We start from the raw sequence: 22,888 nt of genomic DNA, 5'->3' as shown, positions 1-22,888 counted from the left end.
AAGGCAGTGTATCATTTATAGTGATAACTAGGCCAAAAAAGAAACACGTTATTCTGTGATAAAAGAATGAATACATGCTTTAATTAAAATCAAAGAAAACACAAAGGAACACTATCCGTTTCTGGTAGTTCGGTATAAATTAAGATCTCATTAAATCTATTTTTTGCTGCAGATGTGCAAGTGCTCTTAATTTCTTTTCTCAAAGTAAGATGTTGGAGTTCCTCTCCCTAACCCCACTGTGTCCGTCTCTCTCCTCTCAGAGGCTGTGGACAGCAAGCTGTCGGTGGAGGAAGAGGCAGCGAAGCGGGTTGCGGAGATGGGGAAGCCAGTGCTGGGGCAGCACTCGAAGCTTGAGGTGATCATTGAGGAGTCCTACGAGTTCAAGGTGAGTGACCCTCCTTCTGATCCGCTATTTAATACTTTCTCACAGACCAGGGCTGTCCAATGGGGCTTTCTTGAGCATTACCCATACTGAATAACAATAACAAGACAGTTAATACAGCAAGAATTACCCATACTGAACAACAATAACAAGACACTTCATACAGCAAGCATTACCCATACTGAACAACAATAACAAGACACTTCATACAGCAAGCATTACCCATATACTGAGCATCAATAACAAGACACTTCATACAGCAAGCATTACCCATACTGAACAACAATAACAAGACACTTCATACAGCAAGCATTACCCATACTGAACAACAATAACAAGACACTTAATACAGCAAGCATTACCCATACTGAACAACAATAACAAGACACTTAATACAGCAAGCATTACCCATATACTGAGCATCAATAACAAGACACTTAATACAACAAGCATTACCCATACTGAACAACAATAACAAGACACTTAATACAGCAAGCATTATAAAATGGCAGCTTTTCAATACCCAAATAAAAATATCAACAACTAATAAAGTCTCCTTGTTTATTCCACCCGTGCACGGGAAAGTGCTCTGGGAGTGTTGCTGCTGTCATGCTCGTGCAGAGGTAGTGGTGCTGCTGTCATGCTCATGCAGAGGTAGTGGTGCTGCTCTTGTGCTCGTGCAGAGGTAGCGGTGCTGCTGTCATGCTCGTGCAGAGGTAGCGGTGCTGCTGTCGTGCTCGTGCAGTGGTAGTGGTGCTGCTCTTGTGCTCGTGCAGTGGTAGTGGTGCTGCAGGTTCTGGGAGTAGTGCTGCTGTCTTGCTCGTGCAGTGGTAGTGGTGCTGCTGTCTTGCTCGTGCAGAGGTAGTGGTGCTGCAGGTTCTGGGAGTGGTGCTGCTCTTGTGCTCGTGCAGAGGTAGTGGTGCTGCTCTTGTGCTTGTGCAGTGGTAGTGGTGTTGCAGGTTCTGGGAGTGGTGCTGCTGTCGTGCTCGTGCAGTGGTAGTGGTGCTGCAGGTTCTGAGAGTGGTGCTGCTGTCATGCTCGTGCAGAGGTAGTGGTGCTGCAGGTTCTGGGAGTGGTGCTGCTCTTGTGCTTGTGCAGAGGTAGTGGTGCTGCTCTTGTGCTCATGCAGTGGTAGTGGTGCTGCAGGTTCTGGGTGTGGTGCTGCTGTCATGCTCGTGCAGAAATAGTGGTGCTGCAGGTTCTGGGAGTGGTGCTGCTCTTGTGCTCGTGCAGAGGTAGTGGTGCTGCTCTTGTGCTCATGCAGTGGTAGTGGTGCTGCAGGTTCTGGGAGTGGTGCTGCTCTTGTGCTCGTGCAGAGGTAGTGGTGCTGCAGGTTCTGGGAGTGGTGCTGCTCTTGTGCTCATGCAGAGGTAGTGGTGCTGCTGTCATGCTCGTGCAGAGGTAGTGGTGCTGCAGGTTCTGGGAGTGGTGCTGCTGTCATGCTCGTGCAGAGGTAGCAGTGCTGCTGTCATGCTCATGCAGAGGTAGTGGTGCTGCAGGTTCTGGGAGTGGTGCTGCTCTTGTGCTCATGCAGAGGTAGTGGTGCTGCTCTTGTGCTCGTGCAGTGGTAGTGGTGCTGCTGTCATGCTCGTGCAGAGGTAGTGGTGCTGCAGGTTCTGGGAGTGGTGCTGCTGTCCTGCTTGTGCAGAGGTAGTGGTGCTGCAGGTTTATGCTAGCTCTGTGGCTGCATTTCCTCTGTAACACAAATACAAAAAACAAAAAACAAAGCTCCTGTGCATTAGTATTTTCAGCGTAAGGGACCGTACTCGCATAGCGGCATCCCCTTTGTACTGCCAAACTCCTCCCTGTGATCAGCTGGGTGCCACCCTGTTCAATCACTGTGTTCAACACAGCTGAACACAATAGATTTGTTTAGCATTTACAACTATGCTCTTTCTCCAAGATGGCTGACTTCCGGTTCCGTTCTACCATTGAGACGGCTCATCTCTGTGAAAACGTACCACCAACCTTACTTAATGCCCTTCCTGGTTGTGAAGTAGACTTGCAGCTCAGATTCCTTTTCTCTTCATCACATATCCCACCCCTCTGCGGAAGGAACACTTGGCTACCTCTAACTCCCCAGATGGGAGTTAGGGGTAGCTGAGTCAGCAGTTTGGTGCTCTTCACGGTACTCTTCACCTGCGTGATGCTTTACCTGGAAGTTAAAGGGTTGCAGCGCCAGATACCACTGCAGGGTTGTGCAATTCGTATTGCCCAGTGTCCAGGACAACATAATTTGTGTGAGGGACAACAAGTTTTGCCATTATACTTTTCCGTCGGACTAGTCCTTTTTATATATTAATTTTTCCTGTGTTCGTTCTGTTGCTAGAGAGACACTCCAGTATATTTCTAGAGAGCCACGCAAGATTCTGAAAACTGAACTGCAGAGGTCTAGCACCTACACACAAACATTTAAAAAAGTGTTTACCTCCCACCCCTATCACTTCTGATTGGCTAGCTGTGGGAAAAGCTGATCTTTTATTGGTTACAAAGAAACTCAGAAATGGCAGGATTTTTTTTTTTTCTTGTTGTAAATTAGCAAATAAGTGATGCTACTTTCATAATGCATGAATCTGACATTGAAACGCAGCAATCGAGTAAGGTTACAACAACAAAAAGACACCACAGTCACTAAGGTATTAGCGGATTAGAAAAAATCGTGTTGTGTAATTTATAAAATTATTTCTGAGTCTACTTTGTGGTCAAGCGTGTACAGTACTTGTCGGGATGTTTTAAAAAAAACATGAAGTTTACTGTTTAGAAGCATTTCAAGGCAAACTTTCCCTGTCAAAAAATGTAATTTTATTATTATTATTTATTATTATTATTATTATTATTATTATTATTATTATTATTATTATTATTATATATTATTAGTAGTAGTAGTAGTAGTAGTAGTATTAGTATTAGTATTGTTATTGTTATTATTGTGTTTAGTGTTGCTAACCTAGTCTGCTATTTACCATATTTACATATTTATTTAGATTTAAACGTTATATTAAAAAATATACATTTTTTTTTTTATTAGATTCGAACAGAACCAATAATAGCTATTTGTTGGACATGCACAATCCATCAATTTGTGAAACTATTAAAACATGTTCATAGTGATAGAAATTAAATGCTTATATATCATCTTATCTGTCCAATATTTTATTTTTAAACTAGAGACTGTAAATCTCATGACAGTGTGTTTATGTGTTAATTGATTGATGTATTTATTTTTCAGTTAGAGTAATGCAGAGAAAGAATGTTGTCTTCCCAAAAAACAAACAAAAAAAAGCCATCAGGGTATGAAGCCAGGATCACGCTGCTGCAGCAGTGTTCCAGTTAGCCATCACGGGACAAGAGGTTAGATGAGGAACAATAGCTGTAAAATGTTGTATGTACACTGTTTGAAAAAATAAGTATATAACAGAAATAAACAAAAGAAAGCACATGTTTTGTCTTTGCAGATTTTGATGGCGCCTACTGTAAATATTGCATGCATTTTGGTAGAAAAAAGAAACCTGGCAGGTTATACAAAAGTCTTTTAAAAATCTGGGGTTCAGCAGTTACAGAACTGAAAGAACATCAAGAAAAATCAGAATTCCACAAAGCAGCAGTAATAGTTGGCAATGATTTTGTATCTGTGATGCAACAAACTAAAACACCTGTACATCAGAAGTTGGATTCAGGGTATAGAGACAGTGGAAAAAAACAGGCAAGCTATTTTTATATTTGAATAACTCCCAACTGTTGCTTATTATAGATGTACTGTTAGTATGTTACTTAAATTTACTAGCAAATGTGTTCCAAACTGCACTGAAAGGAAATTTTCCTTAAAGTATGTTATACGTTTGTTGAGGTGAGGTGGGGTCACAGGGAACCATTTCTGTATCTTGAAGAATTTAGTGAACCAGTCAAGCTTCAAGGCTTGATCCACCCCTGTTATTCACTAATTGATTGATTGTGTTCACTGTTAAATAAAACCAAAATCGTACAAGTTATATTCTACTTTTTTGTGTGTGCGATGGGGAGGGGGCAAGTAGATTTTTAAGAAGGACAGGTAGATTTTTCTAGCTTACCACTTTAAAGGGGTGTGGTCCACACAAGAAGGAAGGAACGTTGAAACAGGTAATTGTATGCCATTCGAAGCCCAAAGACTCGTTCTCAATGATGGAGTAGCTCCTTTCCCTGGGAGACATTTGGGATGTTCTACTCCGTGAACTTCTTGATGCAGGACAGCCCCAGACCAGATCAGAGGCATCAGTCTGAAGAATGAACTCTTTGCTGAAATCTGGTGTAATTAGGCATAGTTTCCTCTTAATCATATCAAAGGCCCTCTGACACCTTCCTGTCTACTTCACTAAATTTGGTGCTTTCTTCTAGGTGAGATCACCTAGGGGGTTAATTGTAGTGGAATACTCAGGGATGAAGTGGCAGTAACAGCCCGCTAACCCCAGTGGTGATCTCACCTGAGACCTGATTTTCAGGATCACTGCCTCCACTAAAGCCTGGACTTTAGAGGCTACTGTCTGTCCGTCTGCAGATGATAAACAGACGACCTAATGGACTGGATTATTAAAAATGTATACACTTCATTCAGACATTTAGATATAAAGTTAGTTCCTTGATCAGTTAGAATTTCTTTCGACATTATCTGATGTAACTCAAGTGCGATTGGTGGTGGATCTCAATGGTACTGCCTCTGGATAGCTTGTGTAGTCCACCACTACTAAAATATGCATATATCCAACACAACAATGATCCAACACACACATCAAAATCTACTTCAGAATGGTTAAAGAAGATTGAAATCAAGGTTCTGGAATGGCCTAGTCAAAGTCCCGGTCTGGTTTGAGTTGAAGAAGAGTGTGCACAAGATAATTCCTCAGAATTCGAATGACCTGGAACAATTTTGCGTTGAAGAATGGTCAAAAATCATTAAAGAATCATTGACCAAAAGTTTGTTTCAAAAGGTACTTCGTAATTTAATAAGAAATGTAATATGGTAATATAGTATACGCAGCACATAAGGCAACAACAAAATATAACAAAAACATTGTGGACTTACTTGATTGATGAATCTGGATTGATGTAATTTGTGAAAATATATTTTTAGAACCTGTGGAAGATTTCTTAAATCACTAGCCTACAGAATCCACAGGGAAGATGAAGAGTTGGTTTTAATACTCGTAGTCAGTCGTTTCATTTTTTCGTACAATGAGCAATTAAAAAGACTTTGTTTTGGTCCTCCCTGCTGAAGAAGGTCCAATTTAGGCTTTGGACAACCTTTATTCTTATTTTTTATTTTTTATTTTTTCCTCAACTGAAAGCAAGAAAAATGGCGTATGAATATAAAAATCTACAACATTATAAAAAATATACTACGTACTGTATAGGGAAATAGAAACCTGGTCCGACATTAAGATTTTCCCTTTCCAGTCCGATGTCGGACCATGTCCGACATACATCATCAAAAAAACCTAAAGCACAGGTCTCTAGTCATTTTTTCTCCGGAAAAAGCAGAGAAAACATTTCAATGGCTGGTTGAGACTGATAGGAGCTGAATGAAGCTGAAAAAAGGTGGTGGTGGTGGTGGGGGGGGGGTGTATCTGAGCAATACATATAGCCCCTGCACCATAGAGATAACAGGGACACAAACAAAGGAGGCAGCTGCTTCTGCATCCAGCGCTCAGAGAATGTCACTGACATTTGCAGAGCTTTTGGAGATGTTATAGTAATAAAATAATAACTTTGATCGCATTATTGAGGAGTTTTTGGTGATAAAACAAGTGATCATGAGAGGATTTATCAGTATACATGTCTATAAAGAGGTATGTGAAAAATACAGTCAACAAGGGGTGGGGCTGGAGATGCAGTACTGATGTCCTTTTGCTGTGCCGAAAAAAATTATTTTAAACAGCACGTGTAAAATAAATTGGACCTGACATGCCTGACAGCGCTGAATAAAGGGTTAATGGAGTTAATTGGCTTGCCAGAGCCTAAGAACTTTTTATTTTCTAGAGGTTAGCAGCCACTGGCCTAAAAAAAAAAATTCTGCCTCGCTTCACTCGGCACAAGCTATTGTGTTCTGCTGTGATGAATTGCCTCATCTGTCTGTTCCGGGCTTCCGTAGCCTCTTATGACGAGCCGCCACTGCTTAGCAATAGCAATCCTTATCAAGAAAAATATTCTTTCAAATTCTCTGCTTACTTCTACTACTTTCATATTTCTTAAAACCAAAAATGTGTTACTAATAGTGTAACAGGGGTGTACTGTTACTGTGTGAGTATCCGTTGAGAGATGAGAGACACAGAGATGAGAGACACAGAGACGAGAGACACGTTGCACAGGCATTCAGGTTCTTTTTCAAGTATGAAATGTATTTCATTACACAATGGGTAAAGCTATTATGCCCGATTCAACTGAACCCTAAAAAGCTGCATGTTACGCCCGCGACGTCAGCACGTCTGTCAACCGTCCCCCCACAGGAGACAAAACTGAGTGCAGGATGGTGCTAAGTGCCATTTTCTGTTTCAGCCTTCAGCTACACAGAGGGTAACTCAGCATTTGATAGAGTGAAATATTCGCTATCTTTGACCAGAAGCAGTCAGATAAGCCTGTCTTATTTTGTTTCTGCTTGATTTTCCCCTTGGGATAAACGCTGAAGCAAAAAAATTGTTTAAATAATGTAATTGTGTTTTTTGACTGTTTTTGCGGCCTTCTGGCCAGTGGTAGCTGCGTTCTTATCTGCTCTTGCACTCTGAAGATCAGTACACAGTATAAATAATATTATTTATTTTCTGTTTTCCACCTGAGCTTCAGCTGGAGTTTTATTAGTCTTGTTTTTTAGATGCATATTGTGAATTTAAACTATGTTTAAATATATATTGTGGTTGAAACTCGCTGTATTTGTGTATTTTTTGTTTTTTTATTCCAGGTGCTGTGCGCGTGGCTTACTACTTAAGCAGTCACAGCAGTTTGGGCTCAGACTTGCTTGCAAGCCAGCGTTCCTGGACAGGCACTGTGTTTAGCACTGGAAGTGCCGTGGCCTGAGGAGTTCAAGCCAAAGCGCTCCATTTTTGTCAGGCCCTCAGCTCCCTCTAGAAGGACCTCGATGCCCCCTGTCCACCTGGAATTTCTGCATGAAATCCAATCAACTTGGGGACACCAGCAATGGCCCCGGCTATCCCCATGGCTGCTGACCTGTTATATTGGGTCCAGGACACTGAGTAGTTGGGGCTTGGCCACTTTCTTCCTGTCACAGCATCTATAGCCTTGAACAAGGCACACATCTGGCTGTCCTTTCCAAAGGTGTATCGTGCCCTAACAAACAGTGCAAGGTCAGGGGGCCGATGTTAAAAAAGGCCTATGCGGCAGAAACTCTAGCAACCCGGCTGGGTAACTACACGAGCATCCTGATGGCTTATCAGTCGACGCTTGTGCAGAGCTGTGGCAAACTGCTTTGCAGTGTTCAGGTGTAGAGGTGATGTGATACGTAACAGAAGACAAACAACAAAGTTCACGGTCCAAACAGATCTTTATTTGTAATCCGTGGTCATTGCGATCGTAAATAATAATCCCAGGCAATACACAGCAATATGTATTGCATTGTTCTAAACAGTGGGTTACAGTCCAGAAATAATAAACACACTATAAACACACACAAACACACACACACACGATCACAAGTCCAGAGTGACTGCTAACGTGCAAGTGGTGAAATGCAGTTTATTAGTATACAGAAGTGTTGTTCAGGTTGGTGCTGGCCTTACACGACAGCTCCTAGTACGTGTTGGCTGTAGAACAACAAGTATAATTAGACACGACAAAGCAAACACGCACTAAACACTGACAGTACATTTTGGTTCTCCTTCTAGTGGTTCACTCGCAGCTATAACATAGGAACAGATCACTTAGTCACATCCCCTTTTGTAACGTCAGTCATGCCTCATTGGTTAGTGAGTGCAACTGTTTCTCCTCCATTCTGAGATTGCCACATCGCCTCCCTTCTGGGGCAAAGACTTGGTGTACCGTAGCTCCGCCCCCTTTCAAGATAGCTGACTTCCACCTTTCCCTGAAATGAATTGTCAGACCATCCAGTCCGGGGCACTCTGTTCCCTTTACACAGCGCCCTCACAGGTCGGGAGGGAGATTTATAACCAAGTTTCTTTCTCTGTCAGAAGAGCTTGTCAGTGAATCATAGGCCCTCCCAGCAGACTCTAGAGGAGCTGAACCTGGTCGCTAACCATCTGCTGTAGCTGGCCAAATACAATGGACATTCTCTTGGCTGAGGCCTCACAGCACTGATAGCTGCTCGATTGCCATAGGTACGGCCAGACACGGGGCACCGCTGCCAATACCGCTGACCGCTTTATACACAAAAAGCAATGGTGAAACCACCAGCAACTCAGCAGCAGCCCTAGGGGTTTGCTGCCACAGGTTCAGGGTTTAGAGTGACATTAGGACATGTGGGTGCTCACCACAGTAGAGCTCGGCTACTCACTCCAGTTCAAATACGGCCCTCCCCCCTTTTCGGTAGTGGTTAAGATGCCCTGGTGTTCCAAGAGGTGAAGACCCTGTTACAAAGAATGGCTATTCAGGTAATAGACCCCTCCGACCTGAAGTCAGGGTTTTATTCCAGGCACTTCTTGGTGCCGAAAAGAGATGACAAAAAGGGATGGCCTATGGCCCATTTTCAACCTCAGACAACTAAAATCTGTTCTTTTCAGGATACTGACAATGAAACAGCTGGGTGACTGGTTCACTACAGTGGACCTGAAAGACGCCTACTTCCATATCCCAGTAAGACCCGGCCACAGGAAATATCTGCAGTTCTCCTTTCAAGGGAATGCTTATGAGTTCTGTGGCCTTTCTCTAGCCCCTCGCACCTTCTCGAAGTACACAGAGGCTATCCTGGCCCCTCTCTGGCTCATATGTGCTGAGTCTCCAGCACAGACAGTAGCGCACACGGAACTGGTGACCTGTTACCTCGACAGGCTCGGCCTGAAGGTGAACTTGTCAAAAAACCAGCTGGTTCCGTCCCAAATTATCATCTACCTGGGAATCTGCTTGAACTCAAGGACAGAGTCAGAATCCAGAGGCTGTTTCAGCCCAGTGGGTCACAGGAGTTCGTCACCTTCCAGAGGATTCGGGCTTAATGGCAACAGCATTCAAGACCCTTCCATTGGGTCTTCTCTGCATGTGCCCTCTCCAAGCGTGGTTCAATCACAGGGTGAATCATCCCCTCTTGCAACCATATCTTTGCCTGTCGGTGTCCCGACACTGCATAGAGGCCCTCTTGTGATGGAACCAGCCTGCTTACCTGTGTCTGGGTATGGCATTAGGCAGTATCACCAGACGAGAGGTGATCACCATGGATGGTCATCACCTTCGGCTCAGGCAGGAATGTGTGGAATGGACGAGTAGCGCATGGTTTGTGGCAGCTCCCTTGGGTGGGGCGACACATAAACGTCCTGGAGCTGCTGGCAGTTTTTCTGGTTTTGCAGAGTTTCTTCCATGAAGTGCAGGGGAGACACATGGTCAGGATGGACAACAGGACCGTGGTGGCTTACATCAACCACCAGGGCAGCCTACCCTCGCCCCATCTCCATCAGGCAGTCCACAAATCTTATTATGGGCTCACAAGCATCTGCTGTCCCTGAGAGCAATACATCTGCCAAGAGGAGAAAACCCTGAGGTGATGAGCCTGATTTGGGATAGGTTCGGGAGAGTGGGGATCCACCTCTTTGCTTCCCTGGAATCCGCTCATTGTCCCCTCTGGTTCTTCATTCAAGGGAATGGAGGTTTGCTGGGAGTCGATGGCCTTGCACGAGTGGCAGAGGACTCTCCTTTATGCCTTTCCACCCGTAGCATTGCTTCAGATGTACTTGGAAAAAATCAGGCAGGAACGAGCCAGGGTGATTTTAGTAGCCCCGTACTGTCCCAGGAGAACATGGTTCTCCACGCTGGTGCAACTCTTGCACCACTAGCCTTGGCAATTACCCACATGCCGCGACCTGCTCAGCCAGGTGCAAGAGACGCTGTGACACCCCAACCCATCGAGCCTATAGCTCTGGGTCTGGCGCCTGAACAGCTCTGGTTCAGCCAGTTAGGCTCGTCTGAGTCGTATCGACACTCCAGAATGCGAAAGCTGCTTCAACGCGCTCTCAGTATGGAAACAAGTGGGGCGTGTTCCAAAGTTGGTGTTTGGCACCTCTGGTTGATCCCACGACTTGCCCCATTCCAGTCATTCTGCAGCTTTGCAGGACCTGAGGGTAAGTCCCACTCGACTCTGAAAGTTTACTTGGCAGCCGTCTCGGCTTGCTATGTTAAAACTGACTTGGTGTCCCCAGGGGCTCACTTTCTGGCTAGCCAGTTTCTGAAAGGGGCAAGGAGGCTTCGGCCTCCTTTGAAGAACAAAGTTCCTCAGTGGTGGTTAAATGTGGTGTTGTGTGCACTCACAAAGCCACCCTTTGAACCTCTGCATTCTACAGAGCTGAAATACCTGTCTCTGAAGACAGCGTTATTACTTGCCATCACCTCTGCTAGCCGTGTGAATGAGATGCAGGCATTTTCAGTGGCAAAAGCTTGTTTGTTTTTTTAGAGCTAAGATCATGCTCCCTATGAATCTGGCCTTTGTGCCCAAATGCCTGTCGACCTTCTGTATCAATCAGTTGGTGGAATTGGAGGCTTTTCATCTCCACCATTCCAGTCAGACGAGGAGCGTCAGCTCCATACTCTTTGTTCGGTCAGGGCATTACATTGACAGGACAAAAAGTTGGCGGCAATATGAGCAACTGTTTGTATGCTTTAGAGCTAAGAACCAAGGTCAAACCCTGTCAAAACTGAGGCTGTCCATTTGGATCGTGGAGATTGCCTACTGTGTCTCGCTAGATTGGTTGTTCTGCAAGTCATGTCCTTGCGGGTGCTTGGGTATACTATAGAAAGACACATTATAGTTCTTATAGAAAGACACATTATAGACAATGAATGTATGTTAGCAATGAATGTATGTAATTGATGTTTACACTGAAGCTGAGATACTACATGAATATTATTGCTTGTTGAGATTATTATACTGACTTCTCATATATTGATACTATTTTTCTTTTCTGTTTTTGTACCATATTAATTTTACTAACTTTTGTTAAAAATAATGCAAGAGATAAGCGTCAATGTATATGATCTTGAGCTTGTCTGAGAGAACTTTGTAACTGAGAGTGCTAACTGAAGTAAAGCCATTACACATATTCCTTAATTATCTTTATTGGGTATTTAAACACATATTCTCCCTACACTTTGACCTGAGATCACCACTATATTGGGGTCATGTGGCCTTTTGGTTTCCAGATGATAAAGACCTTAACGCTCTGACTCCGTTCCTTCATAGTCGGTACACAGCTGTATTCTGTGATTCTCTAGGTCAAATTCAATCGTGGTGTTGCACAAGGAAAATGTACCCTTTCCTGCCTGTTTTTTTGCAGTGTCCAGGACTTGTATCTCAACTACCATCTGACATAGGAACTACAATTGAAAATACAGCAGCATAGAGACTACACACTTTTAGTTATTGGCCTAATGTGAGTTAAGTAAGAAATTGCTATTGAAGTTCCATTAGCTGTGTTGTGTCTAGTAAAAATGTACCCTCTCCCCTCTCACTGCCGGATTGCTTTAACATCTGGCCATATCAATGATACAGAACACATGCTGTGATGAGTCAAAGGGGTTTCGGTCTGTGATTCAGCCTCCCGACAGTAGGTGGCATCAAACCAACTCGGGACTTCCCTTACCAAGATCTCGTGACCATGGCAAAAGTCATCTTTTGAGGGGCGGCACCTTGGTGAGGGGCGGAAGTACGAGTATGTAACTTCCAGCCACTGGAGTCAAGTGAAGGAGAAGGACACGTGTCAGTTTGGTCCGAAAGTAAAGTAGGAGGAGTAACGGGTGGAGGGAGAGTCTGGTTTTGTGCAGCGGGATTTTTGAAACACTAACATTTCTTTTGTCTTTTTTTTGTTTATGTATGGTCACCACGAAGACAAATTAAAGACGAGTCATCACAGTTTGTTTTGGATTCCACCCCTGCACTCCTTCCCTCACACCATTTTGTTTTTCGTTTGTTATTTAATCCTTTTGTTGTGTATAGAAAATAAAAATAAATTATTTTATTTCTGTACACATAAATTACTGTCTGGACATTCCATTTAATACACTCTCGCCTCACACATGCTTTGACAAACGGTCTTTATAGTTGGTACACAGCTGTATTCTGTGATTCTCTCAATTCCATTACTTGTGGTGTCCAGTGAACATTAACCGTTTCAGGACGACATTGTTTTTAACCTCTGGATATATAAATGATTCTGCATTGTTATTGAAGATCCTAAAGGACCTGTTGGTTTAGCTTTGTGCCCATTCTGCATTGCTATTGAAGATCCTAAGGGACCTGTTGGTTTAGCTTTGTGCCCATTTTGCATTGCTATTGAATATTTTAAGGGACCTGTTGGTTTAGCTTTGTGCCCATTCTGCATTGCTATTGAAGATTCTTAGGAAGGGGTTTACTGGTTTAGCTCTGTGCCCATTCTGTTGCCTGTCTCTTCCTTGCAGAGCACTGTTGACAAGCTGATTAAGAAGACTAACCTGGCCCTTGTGGTGGGCACTCACTCCTGGAGGGACCAGTTCATGGAGGCCATCACAGTCAGTGCAGGTACTTGGGTGCTTTTTGATTTGATTAATGTTGCTCCCTCACTAAGACCCCCGTTAAACCACCATCCCTTCAATCTACCAAATTTATCAGAAAACTGCATTTAACACTTAAAACTCTCCCACAATGTACCCCACCAATTCTGACACTTCTTAATCTGATAAGCGATACTCCAGATATATGTAAACATGTGACAGACAGATGGACGGATGAACGGACAGACAGACACCCCTCTATATCTCAGAATCTATGTGTCTCCAGATATATGCAAACATATTAGTGCGGCTTATGTGTGCACACCTCCTCTATACATACTGTGCACAAGAGTACTGCTCTGCTTTGTTTAAAAGGTTATTTTACTTACAGTAAATATTGTAATGAAAGGATAGACAATTGAATATAAGTTGTAGCTTTATTCAGAAATGCCATATGAAGCATCTACACAACCGAAACATTGTAAATAAATGGACATTTGAACAGAAATGTATTTATATACAGACATATTACGTAACGCACAACCTCAGAAAATGGTAAAAAAAAAATTAAATAAACAAATATTTGAAAATAAATTTGTTTATATACAGGTATATCATATACATACAAAACTGTACAACTGAAATGATGTAAATAAGTATCAATTTATTTTTAAATATGGGTTTATATTTCCTACATGATTTCCATTACATGAGAGTAGGTGTTAAAACGTGTTGATATTGGACAGCTCTCGCCAAGATAAGCACCAACTAAGACATAGCTTCTTTTACTGTAAACTAATGTGATTCATCTGCGTTTCCTTTCTTCTGCCTGGTGTTGGTGGCTTAAGTGTAATCCAGCTCCAGGGATCAGCCCATTTTGCCACCCTGGTGCATTAGCACACACAGCGGCTAAGATGCTGGCTCTGGGGATCAACCACATTGCGTTTCACCAGCGCATCATCATGACAACCTTCTGGATTGAGCTAAATAGGGTACATCTCTGGGGTCTCTAAGTGGGCACCTTCCATCCTCTGTGTTTTGTTGACTAGCCCACGACACCTCAATGGAGCTCGAAAGTGATTCTGGTGTCCCAACATCAGCCCCCTCCATCCCCCACTCAGCTCAGCCCAGCTTACTTACCCATACATCAGCGTTTCTTTCTTTCTATTGTGCCTGAGATCCCCACCCAGAATCTTTCCGTCTCAACCACAGCCAGTTGCTGCTCCTTTCTGCTGCTTCAGATTAGTTCTTCACTGTGCGATGCAACTCTTGGCCACTGAATCTGACCTCTCTGAGAAACCGGGTTGTAGTGTGTGCCACAAATCTTCGACAACCCACCTCTACTAGGAAAACCCGGACTCTCCATCCTCACTGTTCCGCTTTGGCAGCTAGTTGAGCGTGTCGAAGTTTCTTCCTCTCATATGCCTCATCCACTGCATCCTTCAATGGCACTGTTTACTCTATCAGATGAACAAGGCGTGCTGATCCAGACCACAAGAAAATGTCAGGTAGAAGGCTGGTGGTGGCAATCTTAGGTGGTAAAAGAAGCCGTTGTCCAATATCTGCCAGCATTTTAAGTCTCTAGCAGTTTCCAGTTGTCCTAGACGAGTTTTGGTTTTAATACCTTTTTTTAGTGGTTGCTCCCCTGGATGGAGGAATGTTGTTCTTCGTGTGTTATATATTGCTGGAATTGGTGGCAACCTATTCGTTATGCTGCACTTGTCTTCCAAAGGCCAAACATCGTAGCACCTGGTCATGACGCCAAGTAAACTGTCCTTTGCTAAGACCCACCTTACATGTAGCTGGTGACGAACACAAAGGACACCACAGATCCTCTCCTGCCCATAGATTAAGGTTATGTGGTGATGGGAGACCACCATATGTTGACCTGATGAGGAAACTGATCCTGCTCTTTTCCATTGTCCATAGATCTCGCCAGGCGATCTTGCGTTGTTCCACACTCTCCTATCTCATCCATCCTCCCCGTCTGGCCTGGGAAACTGCCTTTATGCACCTCATCCTCTCCTGCTTTTGCACCTTATTGACAACCAGCTTTCTCCGTTGAGCTGGGGCTGCTTTGTGAAGCAGGAGCTGACCCAAGACCAAGGCCTCCTCTTCCATGCTGTACTTGCCCCATAATATCACTGATACGAATGGCAGCCTTTGCATCTTCCACAGCTTCCTTTGCCGCCCACTTTCTTCCAGTTTTCCACATAGGTGCTGCCTCCCTCACACGTTCGTCATGTGACTCTACCAATGTCATTTCCAATCGAACCTTGGTGCTCTTAAACTCCTCAGTTAGAGCTGAGAATGGCAGCTGCAGTGTCCCTTTATCGTACAGTCCTACTCTGTTGAGGCAGTGTGGGTAGCATTTACAAACAAAACAGAATTGGGCCTAGTATCGTTTGGGACAAAAATTAAGTCCCCTTGTCACAGAGACGGCCGAAGTGGGTGGCGTCAGAGCCAGGAAAAGTAATGAAATACACAAAACACAGGACGGATGAAATTAAATGATGAAGACGCCTGTTGGCGCCGGTTTAATACAAAATAAAACTTACAAAAATAAAGGTTTCCAGGCTGGGCGATGCCTTCACTGGATGAGAATTCACAAAACCAAAAACAACAATGGGAAGCAGAGGCCTCCTTTTATGTCAGGTGGCTGGGTGCTGATTGATTGTTAATTACTCTAATTAACTAATCAACCCCAGCCACCTGAATACAATAAACCCAGGCAGGTAGGGGAATTTAACCCCATAATTGCCAATTTCTTAAGGGCAGAGCTCTGCTCTGCCACAGCGATCAATTAAAACAGAATGATCAGTAGTGTAGAATGCAGCACTTAAATCTAGTAACATCAGAACTGAAGGTGAGGCCATGTCAGAGGATAACAACGCAATAATATTTCTCATATATGTTATGAATTCTCAGAAATCTGTTGTGTTGCTCAGCCACTGCTCTTTCTAAGACTTTAGACAGAAATGGGAGACTAGAAATAGGCCTGTAGTTGTTAAGAACATTGGGATCTAAGGTGGGTTTCATGAGCAGTGGTTTCAGTACAGCACTCTGGAATGAGTCAGGAACAGTACCTGATAAAAGAGAACTGTTAATAATATTCGAACAACAATACGCTATGATAAGGCTGTTAATTAAATGGTACTCAAAAGGTAAGAAATTGATTTAAAAACCCATACTCTTTCATACCACGTACAGTGAGTGGTCCAGATAAGCTGTGTACCTGCTGTTTTTATGCATTAAAAAAATCTGAAATACACACTAAATTTAAATTTAATGCTTAAAAGTACACATAGTAATTTTTCTGCACAGCTTGTCTGCCTCCCCTCCCGTCTGTCCTAAAACTTCCACTAACAACTACATCTCCCAGAATACATCTTCAGTCACTAGGAAACTGCACAAGAAAAAACAACCCTCAAACATTATCCAATCTCTGGCTAGCCCTGTTGTGTTTGCAGCCAATCACAGTAAGAATAAGAAAAAGCTACACGGGTTGAAGCTGAGGGAGTGTACCAGTTTCAGTCAGACTGAGCCTGATTTTTGTTGTAAAAAGTGTGGCTTGACTTTTAAGTGGGGCCATTATAAAAGATATAAAACACTAGTCAACTTTTTTAGCCACCAGTCACAGGTGACATTTTGAAGTAGTTTCCAAAGTTGTTCAGAATGTTTCTCCTCATACATAACAAACAGAGGTTACAAACCACTTTAGAACATATGAAATTCTAGAAGGAGGAAAGGCCATTCGACCCACCTATGCTCGCTCACTTAATGCAAGTGTGGACCTGTCACAAGGACAGTAGAGTGGTGATGTCAGAAAACAGAAACAGAAATAAAAGGTTAGAACAGAAAACACAACACCAAAACAGGACACGGCACTTGCAGCCAAAATAAAGGTAAACTAAACTGACAACACTAAACAAGACAGTGAACAAACACGAAACACACAAGCAGAGTGCTGGTCCTCCAGCACTCGTAGCAATCGTTGTTTTTGTTATTTTAAATGTCCTGTTCTCTCTCTCACCTGTTCTCCACCTCCCGAACACACAAACCCTGAGTGAGTGACAACATGTGGCTTTTATGCAGCTGTACCGAGACTCGATTGTTAATCAATCATTCAGTCTCGGTACAACTGCACGTGAATTTATTTCATGCAATTCCCCGTGCTCACATATTATTACATTTTACCTGCATGTGAAGTGCTGTGCAATCCTCTTGCCAAAATACAAATATACATTTTAAACACTTGTGCTAGTAACCCATAATTATATCATGTGTACCAATGACTATACACCAACATTAACACACTACATACAACATATAACAGGATAACATGCACATGGGGCACACTGCCACAGACTGTTAACACGCAGGAGAGGAAAAACAAAACCTCCAAACCACTTAGTTAGTAGAGGGAATGAAACCTCTGGGAATCTGTGGCAGTTATTTACAGTAAATTTCATCTGCCATGTATCAGCCCAAGCTTGAATCTTGTCCAAATCTCTTTGTATTATTAAAGTTGCTTACTGGGAGTTGGCTACCCCTCCCAGTTTTGTGTCGTCTGCAAATTTGCATAGTTTACTGATTACCGTATTCCTTCGAATTTAAGACGCCCTCGAATTTAAGACGCAGCCCAAATTTACCATCCTCAATTTAAGGAAAAAATAAAACATCAAGTAAATATGTATTCACAAAGACACAACCTCAATTATGCTGCTGTATTGTACAAAACTGACACAAAACAGTTTTGTTGTAGATTAACCACGGAGCTTGTTTATTGTGCTGCGAACTGTATAATACTAAAGATAGCATCTCTGTCGTACACACACCCCTCACTCACTTACAGCATCATGCATTCCAGAGACAACAAGCACGACACAACACTCCACAACAACAGGCAAATAACCCAGCAACCACAACACCATTGATCGCATTGCAGACACAACAGTCAGAACCTGTTTTTCTCCCAATTTGTGAACTGTGGTATTGCTTGGCATGTCGAAAAATACGGGGGTCTGATCAGCATTTCTAATCTGTCCAAGGTGGTACTTTTTGTTGGAAACACTGAAAGTTTCTCTTGGTATTCCTCATGAAATGAATTACTCTTCTTTGAAAATGGCTGCTTGTATAATGTGGATGATTCAAGGTCGGGCAGTAATGTTTACTGTTCTCGGCAGTCAGTCACATTGCGGTTTGTGTACTCGGGTAGTCATGTCTTTTGTTGCAGGTTTTAACACATGCGTCACTATGCTGTACTTGCTGCTATCGTCTTTTCAGTCAACAATCTTAAACCACACACAATTCAAACAGTGCTTATCTGTGCAACAGCAAAGATAAATAACTATTTAAATGGGTTTCATTTACATTTACTAGCTGCCCGTTACTGTTTCTCAAAGAAAAAAAAAACTCAATCGAAAAATAAGTGCGCTAATAGTATTTTGAAGGTACGTGGATTCCCACCAAAAGCAGCCATAACACACAAATGCAGGTTTAATCTATTCCCATTTAACATTACATGTGGTTATTAAATTGGACATTTTCCTTCCAGCAAGGGAAAAAAAAAACAATTCTCTTAAATTAAAACAAACAATTTATTTAATTTGGCCAGCTTCACCTCTGTCATTCCGCTGGCTCGGCATTTTGCATACAGTTACTGCATAAGCATTGATTACATGACGTTGGCTGTGTGCCTTGGAACTGTTGCCTAACAACCACTGACAGACTGCATGCGGTGTGAGAAAATTACTCCAGCGAGAACAACACAGAAGCTGGCTGCGCAAGTGCCAAGGTGGCGGATCTAATTCGTATTTTTTTAAATGTAATACATTGATAAAGAGACTCAGAGGGGCAGCTACCAAACCTCAGATGGGCTGCCATCGGCCTGCTGGCCGCCACTTTCCGACCCCTGACCTATAATATTGTTACTATATAAATATTCCTTCATTTTATATCTCAGATGCCAACATATATTCTGTTATTTCTCTCTCACTCCCTCGCTCTCTCTCTCCCTCTCTCTCCTTCCCTCTTCCTCCCTCCCTCTCTTACTCACCCCCCCCCCCTCTCTCTCTCTCTCTCTCCAGGTGATGAAGATGAGGATGACTCAGGGGAGGAGAGGCTGCCGTCCTGCTTTGACTACGTCATGCACTTCCTCACAGTGTTCTGGAAAGTTCTCTTCGCTTGTGTGCCACCTACTGAGTACTGGAATGGCTGGGCCTGCTTCGCGGTGTCCATCGGCATCATTGGGATCTTGACCGCTATCATCGGAGACCTGGCGTCCCACTTCGGCTGCACCATTGGCCTCAAAGACTCCGTCACTGCCGTGGTCTTTGTGGCGCTGGGCACCTCCGTCCCTGGTGAGGCTCCTGATTTCAACATGATTTAAAGAAAATTAAGGCATAAAGTAAATCGTTTTCTCACCTATGTATCATTGATGGAGTCTTCCATTTTTATCTATTCTTCATCACATCCTTGAAACTTATTGGAGCTAGTTTCATAGCAATATAGTAAAACCTTGAGACTAATTTGATTATTAGTCTCACCTTCAACACCTGTGTGTTGTGATGCACTGACTGAGTTCATTACTGCTGCTAACAAGATGCAAGGAGTGGTTTTCATCACAGGGAAGGTGAGACAAATAATCAAACTAGTCTCACTTTGATAATGCAAAAAGCCCCTGTGGGGAATTAACTAGAACAGAGGTCTCCAATCCTGGTCCTGGAGAGCCGGTGCCCCTCCTGATTTTTGTTCCAACTGTACCCTAAATTACTTAATTGGACCAATTAAGTGCTTAGTAGAAACTTAATTGGTCCAATTAATTAATTTAGGGTACAGTTGGAACAGAAACCAGGAGGGACATTGGCTCCCCAGCACCAGGATTAGAGACCCTTGACCTAGAAACATCTTGTCATAGTCTTCAGTAGAGAAAATATTGCTGTGAACCACACTGAGCTCAGAAAACTGAAACAAAACAAGAATAGGAACTAAAGGCCATGAGTGATGTGGAGGTGAGAGAATGATGAGGTGAGAGAATGACCTTTGACCTTTGAATTAGAATTTACTACAGTATCACTTGTTCTTAGTTACTAAGCTAACACTTAAAAATAAATCTTTAGTTTTGAAAATTAATTAAACATTTTGATTTCTACAGTATAAACCTATGACTAAGTTATGAATGCATTATGTACAATTTAGGTCTATCTCTGAAGTTTGATAAATTGAACTACTGTATGTATTTGTGATGCTATAAATCTCCATTCACTTTATCTATGGCGTACATTGAAACTGGGGTGAAGAAGTTAGCATGGTCCCTCAGTGGTCAGTGTGGGACCCTTACTGTTCTTCAACATGATTAGCCATGTTAACTTTTATTTCTGACTTGATTGCATGTGCTTTAGCATGCTTCTGTACTCACTACACTTCTTAACACTACAATACTTTTAGAAGGGCATTCTGAGTATTGAGCAGCCATCTCCAACACTGCCTGTCTGTCTATTGCAGACACCTTTGCCAGCAAAGTGGCTGCAGTGCAGGACTCGTACGCAGACGCCTCCATCGGCAACGTGACTGGCAGCAATGCAGTGAACGTGTTCCTGGGCATCGGCCTGGCCTGGTCCGTGGCGGCCATCTACTGGAAATCGCAGGGCAAGGAATTCGAGGTGCAGGCCGGCTCCCTCGCCTTCTCTGTCACCCTCTACACCATCTTTGCCTTCCTGGGCATCACCGTGCTGCTGTACCGCCGCAGAGCACACATAGGGGGCGAGCTTGGGGGCCCACGCAGACACAGACTCGCCACATCGGGATTCTTTATCTGCCTCTGGCTCCTGTACATCCTCTTCTCAGCGCTGGAGGCCTACTGCCATATACAGGGCTTTTAAAAGGGCAGTATGGGGGGGATTGTGAGAGAGAGGGGGGCACTTACCCTTTCTCTGGACCCCCTCACTGGGACTCTTAAAATCTAGCAGCCCACACTTTCAAAGTACGCTTTGGTACATAGCTGAGTGTGAGGGGAGAGAAGATAAAGGGAATGTATCTCCCTCACTGCAAGCGCATGTCGGGGGGATGCGCACTTGTGTTATTTATTTTATTTCAGCCCTTACAGAAAAAAACGGGTTTTAAACAAAGAAGAAAAAGAGAGATAAATTAAATCAGAAGTCTGTGAAAGCAGAACAAGTCTATTTTTTCGTCAGAGTGACTGATATTTTTAAATGAATTATTTAAAATAAAAAAGACAAAAAATAAATAAATATAATGACGTTTCTTCCGAGCTGCCATTGACCGTACATTTAAAAAGAAAGCAAACGGGAGCATGGCACTCCGGTGCCAGGAAACAGCTTCAGGAGGATCTACTGCAGAATTCATACCCCTTTTTTTCTTTTTTTTGGGGTTTCAAAGAGTGTAACAGGTTTTGTGGATTTCAAAAGTGGACAAGGTCTGAAGCAAGACACAACTGGACAAACACAAACTGCCTGGGACAAGACTTCCAATATATATTAACATACTTTCTGTATATTTTGAATATCCGTTTCTATATGTTATTTACATATGAATGAGAAGAGGTGGCCAGAGATTGCTATCTTGTCTGCTAGCTGTAGCTCATCCCCGTGGAGTTGAGAGTCGCTCTGGGTTTATAGACTCACCAATGGGCAGGAGAAGTGCTATTCTACAAACACAGTGACTGAAATTGAGAGCTCCATATAAAGCTGGGGTACAGTGTCTGATCTGATGGTTGATAGAACACATCCATGTTCTCTCTTAGAGTTAGAAATTATCACCAGATGTAAGTGCCTTGGTTAGTCTGACACACCTATGTCCAACTGATGCAAAGGTCTTATTGTTCTATTCTAGAAGCCTAAAACTAAAACTGAATTTCCTTCCATGTGGTAAAGAATAGCATACAGTACAAACCCTTTGGTTTAGTAGTACATACCTGTAAGACTAAATAGATTGGGTTGCAGGTAATGCTGTCAAAATGAATTCTCCACCATTCTTTGTAGTGCAAGCAGACTATCCTTCAACATATCTTTATGTTTATCAGGTACGTCTACATCGGTGAAGGCCAACATGATGTTAAAGGTGTCTACAGGATGAAGACGTTCTGTGAAAGATTCACCTAATCCTTTAATTCCTGGGCTCTTCTTATTACCTGGTAGCTTAGGCTTGTTAAAGACACTTCAGACAACCTTGACTAGGGCCCTCCAGCTCAATGTCCAATGGACTGTGCCATTGAAAACATAATGAGGGAATGATCCCTTTGGAATAGTGAACATGGAGAGTTTATGCTGACTGTAACCCCGTCTCATTAGTGGGTGAGGGGGCTCTGTTAAACACACCCCACTCCACTGGGGTTCCCTTTATTTTGGGAATGGATATCACTATGTAACACAATTTTTGTTCCTGGGTAGTAAGTATTATTTCCTAATTGCTTATGCCTCAAAAGTATAGAACATGGCTATTATTCCCCACAAACTTTGCTTTTGTGACCAGGACAGTGATATTTCAAAATATCACTATTTCCAATGGGAAAATGGGCAATTGTGTATCTTTTCCTTCACATAAAGTCAGAAAAAAACAACATATGAATCCAAATTAACATGTATTTATACTAAAGTAATACAAAAATGACTACAAAAGATTTAGAAGTGAGTAGTTTTTCGAGATTTACAATTATACTGTATTTACAGTATAATGTATGTTTTTACAGTATAATTGTAAATCTCGAAAAACTACTCACTTCTAAATCTTTTGTAGTCATCTTTGTATTACTTTAGTATAAATACATGTTAATTTGGATTCATATGTTGTTTTTTTCTGACTTTATGTGAACGAAAAGACACA

The 22,888-nt window shown here is 42.7% G+C and overlaps 1 protein-coding gene across 2 annotated transcripts in view; it reads left to right on the top strand.

Annotated features, from left to right (window-relative positions):
* Nucleotides 1-22,479, top strand: part of slc8a3 (solute carrier family 8 member 3) — a 145,654-nt gene extending 123,175 nt beyond the window's left edge. For both annotated transcript variants that reach the window (XM_041266490.1, XM_041266491.1), the window contains 4 exons: nucleotides 261-385; nucleotides 12,974-13,073; nucleotides 19,135-19,407; nucleotides 20,552-22,479. In XM_041266490.1, the coding sequence (XP_041122424.1) occupies nucleotides 261-385; nucleotides 12,974-13,073; nucleotides 19,135-19,407; nucleotides 20,552-20,928 (875 nt within the window). In that variant the 3' untranslated portion in view covers nucleotides 20,929-22,479. The remainder of the gene's footprint in view (nucleotides 1-260; nucleotides 386-12,973; nucleotides 13,074-19,134; nucleotides 19,408-20,551) is intronic.
* Nucleotides 22,480-22,888: the final 409 nt, after the last annotated feature.

Source organism: Polyodon spathula, chromosome 12 (genome assembly GCF_017654505.1).
Source record: "Polyodon spathula isolate WHYD16114869_AA chromosome 12, ASM1765450v1, whole genome shotgun sequence".
Classification (NCBI taxonomy): Eukaryota; Metazoa; Chordata; class Actinopteri; order Acipenseriformes; family Polyodontidae; genus Polyodon; species Polyodon spathula.
Note: the sequence above shows the minus strand (reverse complement) of the source record. Positions and strands in the feature narration are given on the sequence as shown.